Genomic DNA, 27,210 nt, shown 5'->3' on the forward strand with positions numbered 1-27,210 from the left:
TTATTCAATAAATCACAGTATCTGACACTGTTGGTATTGTTCTAGTGCTGACCCATGCTTAGCAAAGTAAACAAGCAAGAGAAAGATGCACCAGCTGTGTTTTCTGTGACCAGTATGTTGTGTATCTCATATTACTACTCAAAATGAGAAGGTATCTTGGAAAATAGCTGAAATACAAGAAAACTTAGAAATAAACACTATTTATAAAGTAAAACTTTTACATATGTTGAGATACTTTGCAATTTGTTTTCACAATGATTAGTAGGAAATCTAAGCTAACATATGTGTTGTTCTTTTCTGACTATATTGCTTGCAAAATTATTCATATATTTTCAACATTCATATGAGCAGAATAAGGAAGGAATAAAACAAGAGAAGGGAGGGTAGGAACGTCACCCTTGTAATGAAGGCAGTCAGTGTTACCACAAAGTGTGCTGCTATTAGGTAATACATCATACCTCAGAGTCTTACTCCACTTGTAAGATACAAGACAGACTTCCTACCAAAACAATCAAACAGACAATTAAATAAAATGAACAGGAGGTGAAAGCAGTAAAAAAAATAAGTAATTCCTAGGAAAAAAGAAAAAAAAAATAGTTTCTGTGATTAGACAGTCTTACACACTCATGACACTACTTTTATTTCCAAAATGTAGAACACTATCTATCATAATGTGGACAAAATTGACAAAATGTGGAATATTACCTATCATAATGAGGAAAAATGGGCAAAATATGGGACACTGCCTCTCATGATGTGAAAAATGTGCAAAATATGGAATGCTACCAACTTCACCTTGGAAGTTAACAGCACAGATAAATTCTATTAGTTTATACTTATACAATGCTATTTTCGTGAAACAGTATGCTTCCCTATTATTTATTATAGAGTGTTGAAACTATGACTGACCTTTTCAATGTGAGGAAAACATGGACCTTAGCATTTTAAAGAGTCAGATTAAAGACTATTCCTCACAATTAGATATATTTGAGAAGTACATTACAGTCATTTTCACACATACACACACACACACTCACACACACACACACACACACACACACACACACACACACACACACACTGGTTTAAAGACAGATATTACATTTTCTAGTTCTCAGACTGCACAGAACATCATATTTGGTTCAAGAAATATGCACTCAAATGTTGAGTTAACACTCATTTGAAGAAGAAATTACTGCTTGCATTTGGAGTGATTTTATTACTACATTTGCAGATCTAGTTTTGTATCTCCCACTGGCAATGGAAAAGCAATATGAGAGGTGTCATCATGCTGTCATTAATGTATTTAATTTCTTTATCAGATAGATCATATTTACACAAATATACACATTCATCCAAACCCATAGAGTTTGTTTAAACATGGGGTAGTAGCAATATTTTAGAAGTGCAAAACTACACAAAATACAATATTATGTTATGATACAATGCAGAAAGTTTTCCAGCAAGAGACATTGGCAAAGACTGCCCCAGCTGCACTGAAGTCCATTTTATTATGACTACATTTGTAGCTCATTTTATCTCCCAGCAGCACTACATGAGAATATGAGAAGAAATATTCAACAGATTATTCATTTACTAGGTTGCATATATTAAACTGTTATAGCCCCATGAGTAAGCCTATGATCATTATTTAAGGAATACTTGAGGTGGTATTTATACTGTCCAGGGGAAATTGGGCCAGACACCATAGCATTCTCCATTGTTCTTATTCTTCAGATAAGTGTCATTGGATCAATAAAATTCATTTAAACTACCAATGACTCAAGCAAATGTGACCACTGTTTAATACCTCATTACAAAGGATACCCCCTGGGGAGACCATCGTAATTTCTCGCTCCCCCTTAATGGTTCATTATTGCCAGTATATCAATCCAGCTGCCTAGTGTGGGAACACAGTCCACACATTTCTAACATTTCTGGCACCAAAGACAGGTATATATTGTTTATGTTAAAATTAGGGATTGTATCTGACTGCTGCTGCAGTGTTTTTGTACAATTTTGAGTCAGTAATCTGATTGCATGACATGAAGATACATTTTACAAACAAGTTTCCTGATACTCTGTTTTAAATATGCTTAGGAATAACTGTGATACTAAAACAGTGTAAAGGGAGAATGTATTTCATAAATGTCACTGTTAATTTTTCCCTAATATCTATCGATTTCTAAAACTGAACACTGGCAACTTTTTTTTTTTTTATTTTAATGCACTGTTTGAATACAGCTGTGCTATAATCAACTTTCTTTACTATGTAGTTTAAAAACAACAGCACTATTACAGTCTTAATACAAGTGCTTTCACATTTTAACTTCTCTTTGTACCATTTTTATTAGGGCTGACAAGAATTAGCAGACAAACAGCATCTTCCTTTTTTCATAATTTCACTAAAGAGACAAGGAGAGACTACCACCCCTGGATTTTGTACTTTTCAACAGATACAGATTTCTAATTCTGAATGTTTGTTTCCCAATTTTCTTTTAGCAAACTGCAGCCACTGTAACAGCCACAGAGCTGGTTATGATAAAGCTTTGGGGAGCAGCACAGTTCTGCCTCAATTATAGATATCATTTAAGAGGGCTTTTTGTCTACTATCAGTAACAAAGCATTACCAATCAAGTCTGGAAACACTATTTCAGATCACATTTTAGACTGCTTCTTGCCAAACAAGCCCATTCAATGTGTCTGCTTCCTTTAGACCACATTACCTAACTCTGCAAACCCTCAACCTTTTTGAAAAATCTTATTTGTGGCTTGATTTAGTAAGAGATTATCATCAATTACATTTCCCCACTCACTTTTTTAATGTTATCATTTTTTTCTATGGATTTATAATAATGTATATAGATGCCTGTTTTTATATATGTTTTCTCATAGCACTGTGTGTTTATACACACACACACACACACTATATATATATATATATATATATATATATATATATATATCTATATATATATATATATATATATATATATATATATATATATATATATATATATATATATATATATATATATATAATGCATACACACACACACACACACAGATATATATATATATATATATATATATATATATATATATATATATATATATAGATATATATATAGATATATATATATATATATATATATATATATATATATATATATATATATACATATTGCTTTACTCTATTATATTTATTAAGATCCTATTTATTGCACTCCTTTTTTGTGCTTTATACAACTTTCTGTCCAAAATCTGAGTCTAAAATTGTTCAAATATGATCATAGATCTATCCCAGTAATCAAATCTAGGTAAATAAATTCCCACTAATGAATTGAAATATGTAAAGAGAATCCCAAAATACAGAAGCAGTTCATGAATACCTTTGTATTACTTAATATTGGTTAAGTTTTAATTTTAGGTCCCATTTGAAGGCTTTTACTGAGACTAAATGCAGAAGTAATATTTATAATGTATAATCTGCTCAGGGTGCAGTATGTCTTTGATTATGCTTGTAGGTTTTGAAATATCTCTAAGATGGAATTATACTGCTTAAAGAATGAGAAGAAGATATTGCCCAATCAAAATGTAATATTTTGATCTATTTTATGTTAAGATACATATGTCACTTGTTATGCTTCTTTTGCATGCAGTATTTTTGTTTTTCATTTTCCATGAGAACAGAAATACTTACAGAGTTACTTAAGCAAATACCTGCAACACATCCACCTCTTCTGCAAATACATTAATAATTATTTTTTTTCATTCCCCCAAAACCCTACTGTTTGTTAGTTCTGTACTGAATGTAAGGATTTATAATTTTTCTGTGATGTTACAATCTGTACAGGAGTGTTCCTGTACTCTCGGTCCAGCACAACATACTTATGGGGTTCTAAACATGTTGTGAATGATCTCTTTCCTCTCATTTGACTGATTTATTTATTGCCTATTAACTGGTGTACAACACAGATCCAGCTGGATCATTTCAGGCTTAAGCCAGGGTGATCACAACCAATGAATACAGGCAACAGTAGTTAAAAACAGTAGTAGTATAATCTAAAAACAAAACAAAATAAATTAAAAGATTCACTTCAGTATTACACCATGGTGTAGACAAAAAAGAAGTCTGAGTTTATACACTACAAGCAGAAAAATGGGAAATAAAACAGGAAAAAAAAAAGACAGGGGTGAAGAGAGAGCAAGGAAAGGAGGATGAAATGCTAAGGAAGAAAGCAGAGACTGTGGATTAGGGACTGTAATCAAAGATTGAAGGAGGGAGGGAGTCTATTGTACTATTTGCAGGGTGGTATTGCATTATATGAAGATAATAGCTGGAGTGCAGTTTATTAAGAAGTTGGTGATTTACCTCTCAACTTCTTAGAGTAAGAAATCTGGACACGCCATAAATAAAAGTGGGACAAAGGCCCAAAATTGGGACAATTTTTAAATGATGCTCTTACAAATGTAGATAAACTTAGATATAAAATAATAGATTTTGAATTAGCATTAATTTTCTGAATGGAATAAAGTATGAAACTGAAATCTCTGTTGTTATTTTCTAATTCCAGTAATTAATGATTTGCCACTAATTTGCCAGAAAACCACAATTTTATGAAAAACAGACCAAAAATATTAGGCAAAAATCTGGACATTCTGCAAAGATCTGTATAGCTTAGAGATATGATTGATAATATCATCTAATACCCCAGAAGTGAAAGCACTAACACGTTATTTATTTGAATTCATGTTTTTTAGTTCTCATCTAGATATATAGAATGGAGAGGTAGATAGCAGATCTTTTATATGTGACTCCCACACTTAGGGAGCCATAATAAAGAAACTGTTTCATATGTGTAGAGTTTGCTTTGAGGAATGGTTTGGTTAAGGGAGGATTGTGATCTTAGGTTATATGTTATGTTTTGCTTGGCCAGACAGATAGCAAATATGCGGAATAGATATTGTTATCCAAGAGGTTTACCAGTTCCAGTAATCTCCTCTGAAACTGATGAGGACATTTTTCAAAACCAGATCTCAATCTTCCAATCCTTCCCTTCTCTTCCCTTGTCTTCCTCCTCTCTCTTCCTTCTCAGGTAACCAATATTTGTGAGAGCTTTCTCATTTACTGTTAACCTCCTTTAAATTGGTGAGAGGAGTTTCATGGCCAGATCTCAACATTTCCATCCATCCTATCTCAGACAACATATATCGGTGAAAGATATTTTAGTTACTGGTAATCTCAAATAAAATTAACAAGACTACTTATTAGTCTTGCTGTCTATCCTGCTTACATCACCCTACATTAACTCCCCTTTTTCTCTTCCTTCACACACATACTTTACTATTATTGCTCTATCTACTTACATTCATATTCCTCCTTTGTTGCTTTCCTATCATCATACTATCATCATATTAAAGTGCATTGGTCAAGTTTGGAGGTGTACTTCTTTGACTTTAATTTCTTGTATTAATGATAAAGTCATAAGTGATTTTGAAAAAAAAGAGAATCTTGTGCTTTTTGACTTTTTTGTTTCAATAATTACTCAGTTTTCATGGTATGTATTGTGCAGTTATTTCCATACTACTGCAAAGCATTATGGGTAATACCATACCTCTTTAGAGGAGCTGCTTCTTATTACATTGTGGTTGCACAAATATATCATCATCAAGTATTAATTTTCAAATGAGGTTTTTTCATCTGGCAGAACTACTTGTCAACTTGTCTTTCCAGAAAGGAAAAAAAAAATAAGTATGAGGCACTTGACATAAAAATATAGTATTCTATACATTCAGCTGTGAGAAAAATATTCAGGGGGTATCCTTGTTAACAAAATGAAATGCAAGAACAACACACAATCACAAGGTTTATATGTTCATTTTGTATATAGTGAATGTGTTATATCCAGCTCCAAAGATTTGTTACTTGCTTCAGAATATGAACAATACACGTTAAGCTCATTTTTAATTGTGTGAATTCTTTTTCCAGTTCATACTTTGCAGTCTACTCAAAATGTATGAAGAGAGGCCTAATATTGCCTTCATTCTTTTCTTTTCTTTTCTTTTAATTTCTTTTCTCATGTCATCTTTTTGGTTCACCATTACTTTTCATGACTTCTCTAAAAGTGGGTTCATATTACGTTATTGAAAGATAACGTAATCGAATGATCAAAACTTCAAACTGGCAGCATTTTGAAGCTTGCAGCCCCCCACACCCCGTGGTAAATACATATTCCAACTCTGAGATCGCACTACAGTGAGGAAAGGGCAAATATTCCAATCCTCACTGTACTGCGATCCACAAAGCGATCTTCGAAATCCTGCCATTTCAAAGTTTTGATCGTTAGATTATGTTATCTTTCAATAAAGTAATAGGAACACTCTAAAAGCCCCTTTCATTATATTGTTTTCTCTGATCTACCAAAAACTTTTTATACTGTTGTTCTCTTTGTCCTGTCTGGGTATTTAATATACTAACCAATTATTCCACCGAACAGAAGTAAACAACACCTTAATTGTCCAATGTATAGACGGTCTCTCCGTCCTAGCTACTGTATAAGGCTGCGAGTGAAACCCAACTCGAGTAAGGATGTAAAAACAAAATTTAATGACAACTACAGCTCGACATAAAAATCACTTCAGCAAAAATATAACACATAACACGGTAAGCGCTTTCATCTGCACAAAGCAGACTTCATCAGAAAAGGTGACTCAATTACTACTACTACTTTTAAATACTTTTTGGCGCCAACTTTCGTACATCAAAACATGACTACCTTAACCCTTTGTTCGGCTCATATTTTCCTTTCTGAATGTTCAAAGTGTCAGCACAACATTTCAAAAACCACATTTCTATATATATAATTATACCTAATAAGAATACTATGAAATAACCTAATGGTTTAAATAAAAATATTATTAAAAACCTACTATTATTCACTACATCATAACTATAAAATAAATGTAGATGCCTTGACTTGAAAAATAATAAACCTAAATGGCAACTTGTACAAACAATTCATCCATAGGCATAAATGACACTTATTTAAAACTAATGTTGTGTTGAATTTTGCTAAAGTAAATACGAATGTCCTTCCTTTCATCAAATGCTTATTTAATAAATAATATTACTAAAAACCTACTGTTATATAATTCATATCTATAAAAAAATACATATAAATATCATTACTTAAATAATTAATAAACCTAAACACAACTTATGCATACTATTCATCCATTGGTAAAAATATCACGTTTTAAACTGTATTATATCAAATAATACTGAAATGAATTCATATGTCCTTCCTTTCACCAAATGCTTATTTCAATAACAAAAACAGCTTGATAGATATAAAATCATTGATGCCTTGTTCTCTAGTGGCATCTGTTAAAATTTGGCAAACACTCTCCCTTTTACCTACTTATGCTTTGAAATTCCCTCTTCGTGGGGAATTTTGTACATGATCAATGATGGCAAATTTGAAACTATGCAAAGTGCCACATTTACTAATGTGCCTGCAAAGTTCATTTTTTGTATCCTTAATTTCGATCCTATATATGTGGTCATTTACCCATTTTCTATGTTGCCTTTCGGTTTTTCCTATATAGAAGGCAGAACATACAGTGCACTTAGCCAAATACACTATATTCCTACTGTTACAGTCCCCCCTTATGAATTTCACATATGTTCTGTTAACATCTTCCAATCTGCATCCTACCTTTTCACTTATATGACCACACTGATTACAAGCCCCACATTTCTTAGTAATTTTCCATCCCTATCAACATTAATAGTCTTTGACATTTTTAATAAATATTTTTTTTACATTCATACCCATTTTATAAACACATTCTAGTTTATCACCCAGTATATTCTTAACTTCATCATCCACTAATAATGTGCTCCAGTGCTTGCATATAATATTTTTTATATCATTCACAAACGGAGTATATGTCAAGAGACATGCTCTATTTAAGTTTGAATATTCTGACCTGCCAATTTGCTTAAAATTATTGAAATTGCTACCCAATATGGGTGAATATTTTTCCCCCATTCTCTTATCACATAGGTTGAGATGTCTTGTAGCAATATCAGGGGATAGCCTCTATTTAAAAACATTGTTGTAATATTTTCCATTTCCTTTTGCATAATGTCAAAGTTAGATGACATTCGAGCTACCCGAATATATTGAACTTTAAAGATGTTTTTTAACATATGTTTGGGGTGACAACTATTAAACTCAAGGTATGCATTAGAATATGTATTTTTCCTATATATTTCAGATTGAAACCCTGTCTCCACATGACTAATATACGTATCCAAATGCTATACCCTTACTATCAATTTTGTGGGTAAATTTCAAAAAAATCACTAGACTGATTTATATAAACAATGGAATCCTGAATACTTTCTACCGGACCATTCCATAAAACAAAAATATCGTCTAAAAATCTCATGTAATATGTAATATATTTGTAATACTCACTACTAAATACATATTGGTTCTCCCATTCTAACATGACCATGTTAGCAAAAATGGGAGCACATGAGGCTCCCATTGCTACTCCTTTTGTTTGTTTATAATATTCCCCCTCATAATAAATAAAGTTGTTGTCCAACACTAATCCCATCATATCTGTAATCAAATTGACCTGATCCCAACTCATGTCGGAATATTTCCTCAGACTTGTACAAAAATCTTCTAATCCCTGATGCTTGGGAATACATGAGAACAGGTCGACTACATCGATGGTGATAAATATAAGATTACTATTCCATTTATCTGGGGTAAGTTGGGCTTAAAACATCCAAGAATCTTTAATAAGATGGGGTACCTTACTGTAAATCGGCTTTACCCATCTATCAATGACTACCCCAATATTAAATGTTTTTGATCTACTCCCAGATATAATTGGGCGAAACGGGGGGGTTTTAATATCCTTATGTACTTTCGGAATGCCAACAATCGTGGCCAAGACTGGGTAATCCACCTTTATAAAATTATATATTTCCTCTGATATTCTATTATCAATAACATATTCTTCTAAAGCCAAATCAATTTTCCGATAACTAACATTGGTCACCTGTTCTGATGAAGTCTGTTTTGTGCAGATGAAAGCGCTTACCATGTTATGTGTTATATTTTTGCTGAAGTGATTTTTATGTCAAGCTGTAGCTGTCATTAAATTTTGTTTTTACATCCTTACTGGAGTCGGGTTTCACTTGCAGCCTTATAGAGTAGCTAGGACGGAGAGACTGTCTATAGATTGGACAATTAAGGTGTTGTTTACTTCTGTTTGGTGGAATAATTGTTTGTAGCTATGGAAGGCACGAGCGAAGTGACGGAGGCTTTATAGCATAAAGATGAAATTAATGTATTACGGTCTGAAATTAATTCCTTACATGAAGAAGTAGCCCGTTTAATTATGGATGTTGGGCGTATACAAAATAATAGCAATGATGTGTTGAATAATACTGTAGCGTCTAAGGATACAAAGTTACCAGTCAGTAATGTATCCACGCAGATTGATATTCCTAATGGGCAGAGAGAGCCTGGCAGTAGTAAACATATTACTCTAAGTGAATCCTCTGGTAAACGGATTCCAACCTACAATGTTAACCATTCATCTGATAATGAATGCACTTTTGACTTTTCGTTATTTCGTGATGTAGAGGAAATGGATCGAATGGGCGCGTCCTAAATGACCATTACCAGGGAAGACGTATGCAACCATTACTAAACCAAAAGGACCTGTTTCTAAAGGTACTGTACACAATACCTCTAGCCCTAAGGGCAGGAACATTAATTTACCCAGCGACAACCATAAATTTTGTAATTTAGACAATGTTTTATCTAGTGAATATGAATTCGCCACTGCAGGAAAGAATAACAAGAATATTGCTTATAATAAAAAAAATCCACTAATAATGGAACTTTAAAAGACATGATTTATCATCTGGGTAAACTATTGTTGACAGCGAAAAGCATTAAGGTCGATAATGCTTACCTGATGAAATGCATATCATTGGGAATAGTACCAATGGGGTTGAGATTTTTTAAACTACCCATGGGAATGAGTATGGACAATGATACTAAAGATGAATTTAATGCTTTATTTAATAGTTTTGGGACCAGTTATATGAACCTATTAATTAAAAAGAATGATGTGAAACGTGTCCATGTTGTAAATGAAATAGAAAGTTTAAATGCTGAAATATTGAATGATTTATTGTTTCTTCAATGGAAAGATTTATATGCAAAGCAGTACAAATTAGCTGAGAGTAGGGCTGAAAAGATTTTTGAAAGAAAGGCCAAAAAAATTCAGCGAGATGTGGAACAGTAAAGTCAAAATAGAGTGTATATATGGAAGCAGGATAGGTATGTGAACCAGAGTGATTATTTTGACAATAATGGGGAGAGTTATATGGAAAGGAGGTCGAATTTTCAAGGGGGTCAGTTTTTTCCACCATCACCGACGGGGAGAAATCCCCAGAGGCACCGACAGGACAGATGGTAGTTAACTGTAGGGGTGCAACATGTTATATACAAGGACAATCTAGTATACAAAATTTTACTTTTAATGAAGTACGAGAATGTATGCAGCTGGATGGGGAAGAAACAATTAATATTGTCAATGAATTTAATGATTTAAAGGTATATAATTATACCAATATTAATATCAAAGAAGAGCATTTTACACTTTTTAAAAAAGGTATGTAATGTATTCCTTCTGTTAAGTTTAATGTAGTAGATGTTATAACAGATATTAAATTATTTTGTCGGAAAATCAACTTAGCTTTGATGTTTAACAACAAGTCTGAAAATAAATTAATTATAGAACACAAAATCCATAAGAAAAAAAGTACATTCATTCCTATAAGCCATAAAAAAGTGACAAGTTTTGAAGATGTAACTTGTCATGAGGTATATGGATATAACAAAATGCTTAAAAACCATATAAATATGGATAATTTGATGCCAGATGAGAGGATATGTTTAAATGAATTAATTATGAATAAAGTCATCTGGGTGATGAAGCCGGATAAGGGTGAGGGAATAGTGTTATATAATACCATAGATTATATTAATGAGATACAAGCTATCTTGATGGAATCTGACAACTATGAAATAACATCTATTAATGAAATCAATGTTAGTTATCAGAAAATTGATTTGGCTTTAGCAGAATATGTTATTGATAACAGAATATCAGAGGAAATATATAATTTTATAAAGGTGGATTACCCAGTCTTGGCCACGATTGTTGGTATTCCGAAAGTACATAAGGATATTAAAAAATCCCTGTTTCGCCCAATTATATCTGGGAGTAGATTAGATCAAAAACATTTAATATTGGGGTAGCCATCGATAGATGGGTAAAGCTGATTTACAGTAAGGTACCCCACCTTATTAAAGATTCTTGGATGTTTTAAACCCAACTTACCCAAGTTAAATGGAATAGGAATCTTATATTTATCACCATCGATGTAGTCGACCTGTTCTCATGTATTCCCAAGCATCAGGGATTATAAGATTTTTATACAAGTCTGAGGAAATATTCCGACATATGTTGGGATCGGGTCAATTTGATTACGGATATGATGGGATTAGTGTTGGACAACAACTTTATTTATTATGAAGGGGAATATGATAAACAAACAAAAGGAGTGGCAATGGGAGCCTCATGTGCTCCCATTTTTGCTAACATGGTCATGTTAGAATGGGAGAACCAATATGTATTTAGTAGTGAGTATTACAAATATATTATATATTACACAAGATTTTTATACGATATTTTTGTTTTATGGAATGGTCTCGTAGAAAGTATTCAGGATTTCATTGTTTACATAAATCAATCTAGTGATTTTTTGAAATTTACCCACAAAATTGATAGTAAGGGTATAGCTTATTTGGATATGTATATTAGTCATGTGGAGACAGCGTTTCAATCTGAAATATATAGGAAAAATACATATTCTAATGCATACCGTGAGTTTAACAGTTATCACCCCAAACATGTTAAAAAACATCTTTAAGGGTCAATGTATTTGGGTAGCTCGAATGTCATCTAACTTTGACATTATGCAAAAGGAAATGGAAAACATTACAACTATATTTTTAAATAGAGGCTATCCCCTGATATTGCTACAAGACATCTCAACCTATGTGATAAGAGAATGGGGGAAAAATATACACCCATACTTGGTAGTGATTTCAATAATTGTAAGCAAACTGGCAGGTCAGAAGATTCAAACTTATATAGAGCATGTGTCTTGACATATACTCTGTTTGTGAATGATATAAAAATATTACATGCAAGCATTGGAACATGTTATTAGTGGATGATGAAGTTAAGAATATATTGGGTGATAAACTAGAATTTGTTTATAAAATGGGTATGAATGTAAAAAAATATTTAGAAAAAATGTCAGAGTATTAATGTTGATAGGGATGGAAAAATTACTAAGGAATGTGAGGTTTGTAATCAGTGTGGCCATATAAGAGAAAAGGTAGGATGTAGATTGGAAGATGTTAACAGAACATGAATGTTGAATTCATAAGGGGGAACTGTAACAGTAGGAATATAGTGTATCTGGCTAAGTGCACTGTATGTCATGCCTTCTATCCTGCCTTATATAGAGAAAAAAACAAAAGGCAACTTAGAAAACGGGCATATGACCACATATATAGGATCAAAATTAAGGATACAAAAAATGCACTTCGCAGGCACATTAGTAAATGTGGCACTTCACATAGTTTCAAATTTGCCATCATTGATCATGTACAAAATTCCCCATGAGGAGGGATTTCAAAGCATTATTAGGTAAAAGGGAGAGTGTTTGGCAAATTTTAACAGATGCCACTAGAGAACCAGGCATCAATGATTTTATATATATCAAGCCGTTTTTGTTATTGAAATAAGTATTTGGTGAAAGGAAGGACATATGAATTCATTTCAGTATTATTTGATATAATATAGTTTAAAACATGTGATATTTTTACCAATGGATGAATAGTATGCATAAGTTGTGTTTAGGTTTATTAATTATTTAAATAATGATATTTATATGCATTTTTTATAGATATGAATTATATAACAGTAGGTTTTTAGTAATATTATTAATTAAATAAGCATTTGATGAAAGGAAGGACATTCGTATTTACGTTAGCAAAATGCGACACAACATTAGTTTTAAATAAGTGTCATTTATGCCTATGGATGAATTGTTTGTACAAGTTGCCATTTAGATTTATTATTTTTCAAGTCAAGGCATCTACATGTATTTTATAGTTATGATTTAGTGAATAATAGTAGGTTTTTAATCATGTTTTTATTTAAACCCTTAGGTTATTTCATAGTATTCTTATTAGGTATGTTTATATATATAGAAATGTGGTTTTTGAAATGTTGTGCTGACACTTTGAACATTCAGAAAGGAAAATATGAGCCAAACAAAGGGTTAAGGTAGTCATGTTTTGATGTATGAAAGTTGGCGCCAAAAAGTATTTAAAAGTAGTAGTAGTAATTGAGTCACCTGGTCTGACGAAGTCTGCTTTGCGCAGATGAAATCGCTTACCATGTTATGTGTTATATTTTTGCTGAAATTATTTTTATGTCGAGCTGTAGTTGTCATTAAATTTTGTTTTTGCATCCTTACTCGAGTCGGGTTTCACTCACAGCCTTATACAGTAGTTAGGATGGAGAGATAGTCTATACATTGGACAATTAATATAGGTTCATAGGTTCATAGATTAGTACTAGGCTAACTGCCCTTGCGAGCCATTTTAAGCCTAGCCAATTATCTCCTGTGAGATTCAAACCCTGTACCTTGTGTTTGCAAGACAAACATCTTAACCATTAGGCCATCTTCCCAACCCAAATATTTTACCTTGTCTCCTTTGAGGTCATAGGGTCATAGGTTAGTACTAGGCTAACTGCTCTTGCGAGCCATTGTAAACCTAGCCAATTATCCCTTGTGAGACTCAAACCCTGCACCTTGTGTTTGTAAGGCAAACACCTTAACCATTAGGTCACCCTCCCAACCATATACTAACCAAAGTTAATGGTATTCATTTTAGAAAGATATGTGTTAACCCACCTTCCCCTCATTTTTCATTTGCAAGAATTCAATGCAGTAGTACACTTCCCTGAAGTGTTGAGGGCCATAGAGTGCACACAGACAAAAATAAAAGCACTGCCCAGTAAACAGGGAAGGAATTGCAGTCTATAAAACATGGAAAAGGTCAATTATACCCTGATTTGCACAAGTATATAAACAAGAAAGACTGAAGTACCGAATGCTTCCACTGCATTACTTAAAGTACTAACTGAAATCTCTGTGACCAATGGCTGGTGTCAGAACCATGGCCTTAAGCTCAATGCCAAAAATTGTGTCATCATCCCCTTTGGGAAAAACACAGTTCCCGTGAATTACCACATTGATGATAGTCACTGAACACAGAAGATGTTATAAGAGATCCGGGAACACAGGTTGACAGCAACCTCTCTTTTGTAAAAAATCCATGAAATTGCTGAGAGATACATCAGATGTTTATTACTTCAAAGACATACTAAGCGCTTTCACCCATCATTCTTTGGACTTCTTCAGAGTAAAGTGCATTAAAGCAAGACTGCCTTTATAAATGAGTCTACCTTCAAATAACAAATCATATAACAATTAATTAAACAATTAACACTTATTGAATGGCATTTTAAAATGCACTACTAAAACTTAATTAAATAGCAACAATAAACAGTAAAAAATTGATGCAAAAATAAGATAAACAATACAAATAACATAGCAAGATCAACTGCACAATTAAAATACTTAAATTATTTAAAATACTTTGTGCTACTTCCTAATTGTGTGGTTCCCTTTACATAAAAATGTTACAACACACCTAAAAAGTTATGAAATTCTAAAATGTAAACTTTAAAAAAATATATATATCTATATCTATCTATATATATATATATATATATATATATATATTCATATATGTATATATATATATATATATATATATATATATATATATATATATAAAGTTCCTTCTATTGTATCAAATAAGATTCATATTGAAGTATACTGCTGGTTTATTACCTTCTAAATGAAGCTGCCACAAACGCTCTCATTTCCAACAGAGTTTTAAAATCACTACCAACCTCAGTCTTAGATATCTAGTCTATTATAAAAAATAAAAACCTTTTAAAATTTGTGCATACTATACTGTGTGTAAACAGGGCACTAGTTCTTTTTTTGTTTTTAATGTCCCTGCTGTGTTCCAAAATACGTTTCCTTAGCTTACATATAGTTTTGCTGACATAAAATGCCTGGCAGCTGAGGCAGGTGGCAAGATAGACCACCATGTCTGAATTACAGTTACAATGCCCTGGGCATCTGAGTGTTCTATTATAATTATTAATCTTCACATATGGGCCATCATTAATGTACTTACATGTGCTATAAAAAACACATTTACCCATCCATGAAATATTATATTGGTCCATAGAACCTCTTTCTAATAACTCTTTTAGACTCCTGCCTCTGCTATATGAAAAAATAGGTTTAGGGCCCACTGTCTCCATCAATGCCATAGAAAATACACTGTCCCATATTGTTTCCATAATCTTCTTTATCTTAGGTGCTGTATGATTATACTCCAATATCATAACTGTATTCTTGGATAAAGTGTTTTGCTTTGTCTCCCTTGTGTTGTCAAATTTGTCACCTTGCCTCATGGTATCAAGGAGAAACTGGTAGAGGGACTGTCTTCTGTAGCAAATATTGTTTTGTGTTCTAAATAACAAGTCCTGGGGGTAACCGTTATTCCTAAATAGATCCATAAGATAATCCATTTCTTTAAGAAATGTGTAGTCTTGACTAACCAATCTTGAAACCCGGACCATTTGCCCTTTCATCATGTTCTTCTTTAAAGTATGTGTGTGGCAACTCTCATAGTGAAGAAAAGAGTTACTGTAAGTTTTTTTGTGGAAGATACTGGAGCAATTTTACCATAACATTTATATAGTAAGATATCCAAAAATTCTATTTTATCATTACTATAATGATTAGTAAACCTCAAAAACCCAGTTGTATTTCTCAAATAATCAATAAACTCCAGTAATTCTTCCTTGGTACCTCTCCATAAAATTAATATATTGTCCAGGTAATGTAAATATGTTAATAGTTTTGATATATATCTTGAATTAAAGACAAACTGTCTCTCCCACTCAGCCAACACTACGTTTGCATATATAGGGGCACATCCCACCCCAATCGCAACCCCTTCAATCAATTTATAAAACTCTCCATTGAATAACATAAAATTGTTCAACAAAACTATCTCCATCAATTCTACCATTAGTTCTCTTAAAACATTGTGTAATTCCCCAAGTACTTTCAAGCTATAACCAAAGAATTGCAAACCTATCTCGTGGGGTATAATGGAAAAAAGGTTTATGACATCAGTTGTTACAAACATAAACTCTCCGTTAACTTTTAAATGTATATTTCTGATAGTGTCCAAGCAATTCCAATTATCCCTGAATATATGGAGGGGTCTTCTACAAGAATTTCTTAAAGTTTAAATCAATAAACAAAGCCATAGCTTCCTTCTTAGATCCCTTGGCAGCTACAACTGGTCTAAATGGAGGTAAATTTATGCATTTATGTATTTTTGGAATACCAAAAACTTGGGGAATCACAGGGTGATCTACCATAAGGTATGTATATTGTTGCTCTGAAATGATCCCTTCACTAAGGTATTCATAAAAGCTGCCAGTCTATCTTTGTATATGCTCGGTACGCATCAAATTTTGATACTCTTTTGTAAGTGTTGTTGTCATTCAACAATTCCTCCATTCATAGTGTATAATCCATGTTAGTCGTGATCATTACCCCCCCCCCCCTACACACACACACACAGACACACACACAACTTTGTCTGGTTTCATTACTCTATGTGTGTTTGATCCTGTGAGTTTTTCAAACAAAACTTTTCACCACTATTTAAATTGTCTGTGCTCATCTTGTCTTCCAAAATACATCTCCTGATCTGACTCTCACATAATTTTTCAAGCACCATAATACTGGGGTTGCAAGGTGGTACAAACGTATTACTTCACCTAAAGTTTAAAACATGATCAACTAAGGGGCTGCCATTGTTAGCAAAAAACATCTCTAAATTCAGAAATGTAGTGTATAATTTTAGTTGTATAAGCAGCCTCCCAATATCATATCTAAACATAGGTATATAAGAAGATCCTTTTTGAAACAATGTAGTATAATCTGTGGAAATGTCTAACTTAGTAAAATTATAAATAGAAAAATTATTGACACAGATGTGCTTACAACCTAATGTTTTCAAATTAGTATTTTCAAAATAATTGTGCTCATCAACAAATTCAGTACATAATGCTTCAAAAATCAAAAAACCTCAGTTAAATGAACCAGCCAAAAAATTCATATCTCGACCATCTTTATCACTCAATCTTGGTTGGTTCTGTTGCTGGTCTGAAAACCAGAATTGTAATTGTGCCATTGATTGAAGCAAACATATCTCTGACCCACCATCTCCCCCTCCCATAGCTGTTCTGGCCTCTTACTGGTGTGCCTGTTGGGGCATTCTGCTGTTGGTTTTGATTCCTTATATGGTTGGAACGCTTCAGGGGAGGGGGGTCTAAAAATGCCTCATTTTCTTCATGTACATCAATGGCTGTTGACCCATGAGCCTCATTTGTGGTAAACCATCCATTGTCATGTTCTATAGTTACCCTGTTGTCCCTAAAGGACTTAGTTGTAGGGTAGGCTCTGTTGTCCATGTAGTTATTAGTGTCTCTTTGAATTTTCCCCTGTTTTCGCTTTAAGCCAACCTTCACAAATTTGTCAATGCCAATAAATATCTTATCAAAGTGAGACGTATTAACAGCAAACAATAAATCATTTTGACTTCTGTTTTTTAAGGTAACTAGATAATTTTAAATTTAGACAGTTTAATGTTATTATCGCGGATAATAATTGACATCATATCCATACCTGTGTGATCAAATAATGTTTTTAAATCCTGAAATGCTTCAGATTCTTCACTGATGCCCATGGGTAGTTTGAAAATCTTTAAATCCTTAGCGCCTTCCGTACCTGGTTCAGCTGGATGGAACGCTCAAGAAATGCGTTATCCATCTGTAAAGTTTTAAAATTCTTTGTTAACTTTTCGAACTGGGTTAGCTGTGTATTAAATGTACCCAACTTGGGATTGTTAAACAATTGCAATCTTAAATGGAGTGTAGGTGGTTCTAAAAGCAGCTCAAAATCCGGAGAAGCCATATTTCTCACTTCACCACCACTCTGCACTCTGCATGAAATTTCACAGAATGCATGAACAATAATATTTCTAGTAATAGTTTGGCATAACTCTTGGAATCTTCAATGTTATTTTGTTATTTATGTGTCTCTTTCTTATAATTCTAGCATAATATTATGGCTAATCATATGCAGTAAAGTGTCTCCTTGCAGTATTAAATAATACATCACACTAAGGAAGTCTTTTAAAAGTTAATGCAGATGAAGAAATAAAAATTCATCAATAAATGTGACATACACCTTTTGGAAATGTAGTGTTTTTCTTTTTTCAGATAACACATCAACAAATTCAAGCACTTCAGCTCCATGGTTATCGTTAAACACAACTACAGTTTGTAAGTATTCATTATTCTTTATTCAATAAATCACAGTATCTGACACTGTTGGTATTGTTCTAGTGCTGACCTATGCTTAGCAAAGTAAACAAGCAAGAGAACGATGCACCAGCTGTGTTTTCTGTGACCAGTATGTTGTGTATCTCATATTACTATTCAAAATGAGAAGGTATCTTGGAAAATAGCTGAAATACAAGAAAACTTAGAAATAAACACACTATTTATAAAGTAAAACTTTTACATATGTTGAGATATTTTTTTTTTTTTTTTTGACAATGATTAGTAGGAAATAGCTAACATATGTGTGTTGTTTTTTTTCTTTTTTTTTTTTTGCAAAATTATTCATATATTTTCAACATTCATATGAGCAGATAAAGAAGAAAAAAAACAAGAGAGGAGGGGTAGGAACGTCACCCTTGTAGTGAAGGCAGTCAGTGTTACCACAAAGTGTGCTGTTATTAGGTAATACATCATACCTCAGAGTCTTACTCCACTTGTAAGATATAAGATAGTTTTCCTACCAAAACAATCAAACAGACAAATAAATAAAATGAACAGGAGGTGAAAGCAGTAAAAGAAATAAGTAATTCCTAGGAAAAAAGAAAAAAAAATAGTTTCTGTGATTAGACTGTTAGTGTCATTCTTACGCACTCATGACAGCTACTTTTATTTCCAAAATGTAGAACACTACTTATCATAATGTGGAAAAAATTGACAAAATGTGGAATATTACCTATCATAATGAGAAAAAATGGACAAAATATGGGACACTGCCTCTCATGATGTGAAAAATGTGCAAAATATGGAATGCTACCAACTTCACCTTGGAAGTTAACAGCACAGATAAATTCTATTAGTTTATACTTATACAATGCTGTTTTCGTGAAACAGTATGCTTCCCTATTATTTATTATAGAGTGTTGAAACTATGACTGACCTTTTCAATGTGAGACAGCTTGGAACTTGGATTTGAGAGGTAGATTGCAGTCATTTTCACACTTACACACACACACACACACACACACACACACACACACACACACACACACACACACACACACACACACACACATGGTTTAAAGACAGATATTAAATTTTCTAGTTCTCGGACTGCACAGAACATCATATTTGGTTCAAGAAATACGCACTCAAATGTCGAGTTACATACTCATTTGAAGAAGAATTTATTACTTGCATTTGGAGTGATTTTTTTACTACATTTGCAGATCTAGTTTTGTATCTCCCACTGGCAATGGCAAAGCAGGTGAATATGAGAGGTGGCATCATGCTGTCATTAATGTATTTAATTTGTTTATCAGATAGATCATATTTACACAAATATACACATTCGTCCAAACCCATAGAGTTTGTTTAAACTTGGGGTAGTAGCAATATTTTAGAAGTGCAAAACTACACAAAATACAATATTATGTTATGATACAATGCAGAAAGTTTTCCAGCAGGCGCCATTGGCGAAGACTGCCCCAGCTGCACTGAAGTCTATTTTATTATGACTACATTTATAGCTCATTTTATCTCCCAGCAGCACTACATGAGAATATGAAAAGAAATATTTAACAGATTATTCATTTACTAGGTTGCATATATTAAACCGACAGATCCCCATGAGGGAGCCTATGATCATTATTTAAGGAATACTTAAGGTGGTATTTATACTGTCTAGGGGAAACTGGGCCAGAACACCATAGCAGACTCCATTGTTCTTATTCTTCAGATAAGTGTCACTGGATCAATAAAATTAATTTAAACTGACAATAACTCAAGCAAATGTAACCACTGTTTAATGCTTCATTACAAAGGATACCCCCTGGGGAGGGCATCGCAATTTCTCCCTCCCCCTTAATGGTTCATTATTGCCAGTATATCAATCCAGCTGCCTAGTGTGGGAACACAGTCCACACATTTCTAACATTTCTGGCACCAAAGACAGGTATATAAACTAGTGAGTCTTTTGTTTACGTTAAAATTAAGGATTGTATCTGCTTGTTGCTGTAGTGTTTTTGTGCAATTTTGAGTCAGTAATCTGACTGCATGACATGAAGATACATTTTGCAAACAAGTTTCCTGATACTCTGTTTTAAATATGCTTAGGAGTAACTGTGATACTAAAATAGTGTAAAGGGAGAATGTATTTGCATAAATGTCACTGTTAACTTTTCACTAATATCTATCGATTTCTAAAACTGAACACTGGCAACTTTTTTTTATTATTTTAATACACTGTTTGAATACAGCTGTGCTATAATCAACTTTCTTTACTATGTAGTTTAAAATCAACAGCACTATTACAGTCTTAATGCAAGTGCTTTCAAATTTTTTAACTTCTCTTTGTACCATTTTTATTAGGGCTGACATGAATTAGCAGACAAACAGCAACTTCCTTTTTTCATAATTTCACTAAAGAGACAAGGAGAGACTACCACCCCTGGATTTTGTACTTTTCAACAGAGATACAGATTTCTAAATTTGAATGTTTGTTTCCCAATTTTCTTTTAACAAACTGTAGCAAGTGCCACTGTAACAGCCACAGAGCTGGTTATGATAAAGCTTTGGGGAGCAGCACAGTTCTGCCTCAATTATAGATATAATTTAAGAGGGCTTTTTGCTGCTATCAGTAAAAAAGCATTACCAATCAAGTCTGGGAGCAGTATTTCAGACCAAAGTTTAGACTGATTCTTGCCAAACATGCCCAGTCAATGTGTATGCTTCCTTTAGACCACATTATCTAACTCTGCAAACCCTCAACCTTTTTGAAAAATCTTATTTGTGGCTTGATTTAGTAAGAGATTATCATCAATTACATTTTCCCACTCACTTTTTTAATGTTATCATTTTTTTCTATGGATTTATAATAATGTATATAGATGCCTGTTTTTATATATATTTTCTCATAACACTGTGTGTTTATACACACACACACACACACACACACACACATTTTATATATATATATATATATATATATATATATATATATATATATATATATATATATATAAATGCATACACATATATATAGATACATATTACTTTACTCTATCATATTTATTAAGATCCTGTTAATTGCTCTTCTTTTTTGTGCTTTATACAACTTTATGTCCGAAAGCTGTGTCTAAAATTGTTAAAATATGATCATAGATCTATCCCAGTAATCAAATCTAGCTAAATAAATTCCTAGTAATGAAATGACATATATAAGGAGAATCACAAAATACAGAAGCAGTTCATGAATACCTTTGTATTACTTAATATTGGTTAAGTTTTAATTTTAGGTCCCATTTGAAGGCTTTTACTGAGACTAAATGCAGAAGTAATATTTATAATGTATAATCTGCTCAGGGTGCAGTATGTCTTTAATTATGCTTGAAGGTTTTGAAATATCTCTAAGATGGAATTATACTACTTAAAGAATGAGAAGAAGATATTGCCCAAACAAAATGTAATATTTTGATCTATTTTATGTTAAAATACATATATGTCCCTTGTCATGGTTCTTTTGTATGCAGTATTTTTGTTTTTCATTTTCCATGAGAACAGCAATACTTACAGAGTTACTTATGCAAATACCTGCAACACACCCACCTCTTTTGCAAATACATTAATAATATTTTTTTTTTCATTCCCCCAAAACCCTACTGTTAGTTAGATCTGTACTGAATGTAAGGATTTATAATTTTTCTGTGATGTTACAATCTGTACGGGAATGTTCTTGTACTCTCAGTCCAGCACAACATACTTATGGGGTTCTAAACATTTTGTGAATGCTCTCTTTCCTCTCATTTGACTGATTTATTTATTGCCTGTTAACTGGAGTACAACACAGATCCACTGGATCATTTCAGGCTTAAGCCAGGGTGATCACAACCGTTGAATACAGGCAAAAAGAAGATATGTACTCACCATAACGTTCCATCTGAGTAGGTAACTTCATTTGTCAGCAACCTGTGTGGGTATCAGATCTGACCTGGATCCGAGCTGGCAGCTTTCCAAGCTAGAGATCCAAGCTCCAAGCTCCTCCCCTTACCCATAATACCCCGCTACCTCCCTCCAGTCCTCAGATCGAGTTTGCCCAAATAGTAGACAACAGCAAGACAAACAAAACCTGTACATCCTAACCTGATACATACCAGGGGAGAATCATTCACTCATTCAGGTAACAAACTCCAGGTTAGGGGGAAGGAAGGGGGGTCGGTTGCTGACAAATGAAGTTTACTAGTCAGATGGAATGTTATGGTGAGTACATAAATTCTTTAGCTGAAGTAGTTAACTTAATTTGATCAGCAACCTGTGGGACAGAGTCCCCAGCTACCAAAAACTTGGGATGCCCTCAAGAAGGAATATTCTGGAGCACTGCAGAGCCAAAGGCAGCCTTCCCTCTGGATATCAGATCTAATTTATAATGCAAAATAAAGGTATGAGATGAAGCCCAAGTAGCCGCAGAACAAATGTCATCCAAGTGAACCCTTGACCAAAAAGCAGCAGAGGTAGCAATAGAATGGGTAGAATGAGCACGAGCCCCCATGGGCTCAGGCCGACCAAAAATTTTGCACGTGAGCAAAATGCAGTGAGATATCCACCTAGATAGAGTCACCTTCATTACTGGCTTACCCAAGGATGGCTTAGCAAAGAAAACAAAGAGCTGCTCCGACTTGCGAGAGGCAGCTGTTCTGTTCAAATAAAAACGCAATTGTCTATGCACATCTAATAAATGGAGTCTGTACTCCCCTTTGTTCTGGTAGTTAGGAAGAAAACAGGCAGATTAATGGATTGGTTGATGTTAGCCTCAGAAGCCACCTTAGGTAAAAAAGAGGGATTAGTCCTGAGGGATACTCTGTCCTTATGGAAGACAAGATACGGAGGTTTAGTACAAAGGGCCTGAAGCTCCAATACCCTTCTAGCTGAGGTAATAGCAATCAAGAAGGCAGTTTTCCAAGACAAAAACTTTAAGTCAACCGAAGCTGCAGGCTCAAAGGGTGGACCAGTTAGAGCCCGGAGGACTAAGGTTAGGTCCCACGGAGGAACCGCATTTTTGACAGGTCTTAAAAGAAAGTTGCCCTTCAAGAAGGTCTTACAGATCTTAGAGGAAGCTAAGGGACCAAGATTGTCTCCGATGTGGAAGTGGGAAATGGCTGCCATTTGAACCTTCACAGTTGAAGAACTGGCCCCCTGATGAAAAATGTGAGATAGGAATTCAAGTACTGCTGGAATGGGAGCCATAAAGGGGTCCAAATTCCTATGCCCGGTCCAGATAGAAAAACGTTTCCATTTACTGTTGTAGACTTTCCTGGTAGAAGGCTTATGTGCTGCCACCAGGATGGATCTAACTGCAGATGAGATACCAGGAATCCTATCCACTAACGGAACTGGATCAACCAAGCCGAATGCTTGAGGTCATCCAGATTCGGAGTTTTCAATCCCGGTGGATGAGAAATCAGATCCGGGATGGGATCTAAGATCCAAGGAGGAGCTATGAGATGAGACCGCAGGTACGGGAACCAGGTTTGACGAGGCCAGAATGGGACTATGAGGATAACCTTGCTCCCCAACCGACGAGCTTTCTGCAAGAATTTTGTCATTACCGGGAGAGGAGGATAAGCATAAAGAAGACTGGATGGCCAAGCATGAACTAGAGCATCTCTGGGGCTCTCCCCCTGTTGGGGGATTAGAGCGAAAATCTCACTGCACTTTGCATTTGAAGGTGATGCGAACAGATCGCAGCAAGGTTGACCCCATCTGAGGAAGATCTGTTTCACTACTAAGGGGTTCAGAGACCATTTGTAAGTTGAGAGGATAGTTTGACTCAGCTTGTCCGCTAAAATGTTGGACCGACCCAGAATGTGCATTTCTAGCAAAAAATAGTTGGTGGATATTGCCCACTCCCAAACTCTCATGGCCTCTCGGCAAAGAGGGTAAGACCTGGTCCCCCCCTGTTTTTTGATGTACCAGACCACTGACATGTTGTCTGTCTGAATTTCATTAGTCCCTAGAGGAAGAAGGGCATGGAGAGCTTGCAACGCTAGAAGCACTGCCCTCATCTCCAGAACATTGATATGCAGAACGGTCTCTGTTGGAGTCCACGTGCTTGGACAGTTCTTCCCATGCAATGCCCCCCCAACCTAGGAGAGAATCATCCGTGGTCACCGTGGCTTGGGGCAGAGGCATCAAAAAGGGCCGCCCTTCCTGAAGCTCTCGGGAATGGAGCCACCAAAACAGTGATTCCCTGCAAACCTGGCTGAGGGGAATCAGGGAGTTCAGCAGATGTCGAAGGATGGACCACTGGACCTGTAAGGTCCATTGAAGAACTCTCATGTTTAAGCGGGCTAGGGGTGAAAGGTTGATAGCGGCCGCCATAGACCCTAGTGCCCTCATGACTAATTTTGCTGGTGGGGCCAGAGACTGTAGAAGTGCCAAAACATGGAGAGTTAGGTTGCAGAGTTTGTCAGATGTCAAGAAGCCCTTGGACTGAAGCGTGTCTATTCTGGCCTCTATGAAGTCCAGGACCTGAACAGGCTGAAGGGACATTTTTTTTGTAATTTATGGTGATCCCCAATTGGTGGGCCAAAAGCAGGAAACAATCCCTGGCTGAGCATAGTAGATGCCTGGTGGGAGTGGCAAAGAGCCAGTCGTCCAAGTAAGGAAAGAACTGTATTCCCTGAAGCCTCAGGTGGGCCGCTACAACCGCCAAAACCTTGGTGAACACCCTGGGGGCTGTGGTGAGGCCAAAAGGGAGGACCCTGAACTGATAATGACTGGTCCCCAACTGAAAGTGGAGAAACCTCCCGGATCGTCTGTCCATTAGAATGTGGTAGTACGCATCCTTGAGGTCTATGGAGCACATCCGGTCATTCTCCTGCAAAAGGGGCGAATGGATTGAAGGGTGACCATCTGGAATTTCTCCTTGGCAATAAAGAGGTTCAATGTAGACAGGTCGAGAATTGGCCTTAAGACCCCATCTTTTTTGGCACCAAAAGGAACCTGGAGTAATTGCCCAATCCAGACTGGCCTGGGGGGACGTGCTGGTTGGCTCTTTTTCTTAGCAGCTCTTTTATCTCTAAAGCCGCCGCCTCCTTCTAACTGGGTGAGACATCGGGGAGGCGCCCCAACTGAGGGGGAGGATTTACGAAGGGAATAGAATAACCTCTGGATATTATTTGGAGCACCCAGTGAGATGTCGTGATGGACTCCCAATGTGCTAGGTGTTCCAAGAAATGCCCCCAGACTGCTTCCAGAGAGGAGCATTCAGGCAACCCCTCAGGGTTGTTGTGCCGGTTGGTTGGAAAAGGGTTCCCTCGACCCGAAATTCTTCAGCCCCCCCCTCTGCCTCTGGGCCGGCATCCGCCTTGTCCTCCCCTGCCTCTGAAGGACGAAGTGTCCGGAGCAAAACAGAATTGTTGAGATTTCCAGAACTACATCTTCTTTTGTCCTGTCTGGTTCCAGGAAAAGGACCTTTGAGGAGCCGAGAAGTGGATTCCGATGGCAGACAACATCTTCCTGCCTTTCTCACTCTGGAGTAGAGTGACGCGGACAGTCTTGCTAAACAGCATAGAGCCGTCAAAGGGAGCGTTCGTGAAGGACGTCTTGAAGGGTTCCGCAAAGTCACAAAGACAGAGCCAGGTGTGATGCTGTAAGGCGATGCCAGCTCCACTGGCTCTAGCCACCCCCTCTGTGGCATGGGAGAGAAGCCGCATAGATGTGTTGGATATCGATTTTAGAGTGGCCATTGGTGCTGAGAAGGTTTGTTTTTCCTCGGCCGACATGGACTCCGGGGGTGACCCAGTGTACTCTTTCACTAGATCCCGCTGGAGCCTAATGACATATGCCAAGTAGTTCAGCGCCCTTATGGAGAAGATGGCTGAAGCAAACATCCGCTTTCCAATGCGGTCCATCATCTGAGATTCCTTGTCTGGAGGATGGACCGAGGAACTATCCTGCGCCAGTTCCTTCTTGGTGGCAGCCGCCACCACCACCATGACATCTACTGGTGAACCTTTACTTCACCCCATCCTGTCTGTCGGGGGACTAAGGATCTTATCTGGTCTCCTGGGAATCGGCTTTACAGTGTCCGGCTCCTTCCATGCCCTGGTAGTAATTAAATCTACCAGGGGTCAGCCGGAGGGGACACCCAAGAGGTAGACGGGCCTGTGTCAAACACCTCCAGAAACACAGATTCATCCGAGGAAGGTTTTTGGGCTGACCACCCCCCTCTAGTGCGCAGCATCTCCATAATGTCTCCAAAGGAGACATCCTCAGGGGGTGACCTGGAGGAACCTTCCCCTTCCTCCAAGTCAGTGTCTTCCATGAGGGACTTGGGGGAGTCCAAGTGCCTTCTTTTACACTTTCGTTTGTGAGGAACCTCCTCAGGGGGGCTTTCCGAGGAGGGCTCACCAACTGGGTCTTGATCCTCTACAGGAACCATGGGGCTGGATGATGGAAGACAGACCCCATCTGTGAGGGAATGGTGGGTGGATCCATACCATGAGCCTGGGG

General features: G+C 35.7%; 1 protein-coding gene across 1 annotated transcript in view; it reads left to right on the plus strand.

The window, feature by feature from the left end:
• LOC122800843 overlaps nt 1–27,210 on the plus strand; it is a 1,417,490-nt gene that overhangs the window by 215,038 nt on the left and 1,175,242 nt on the right. The window contains exon 5 of the mRNA XM_044070157.1: nt 18,640–18,702. Coding sequence (XP_043926092.1) covers nt 18,640–18,702 — 63 coding nt within the window. The remainder of the gene's footprint in view (nt 1–18,639; nt 18,703–27,210) is intronic.

The sequence above is a fragment of the Protopterus annectens genome, chromosome 4.part1 (assembly GCF_019279795.1).
Source record: "Protopterus annectens isolate FY-2018-M chromosome 4.part1, PAN1.0, whole genome shotgun sequence".
In the NCBI taxonomy this organism is placed as follows: domain Eukaryota; kingdom Metazoa; phylum Chordata; order Ceratodontiformes; family Protopteridae; genus Protopterus; species Protopterus annectens.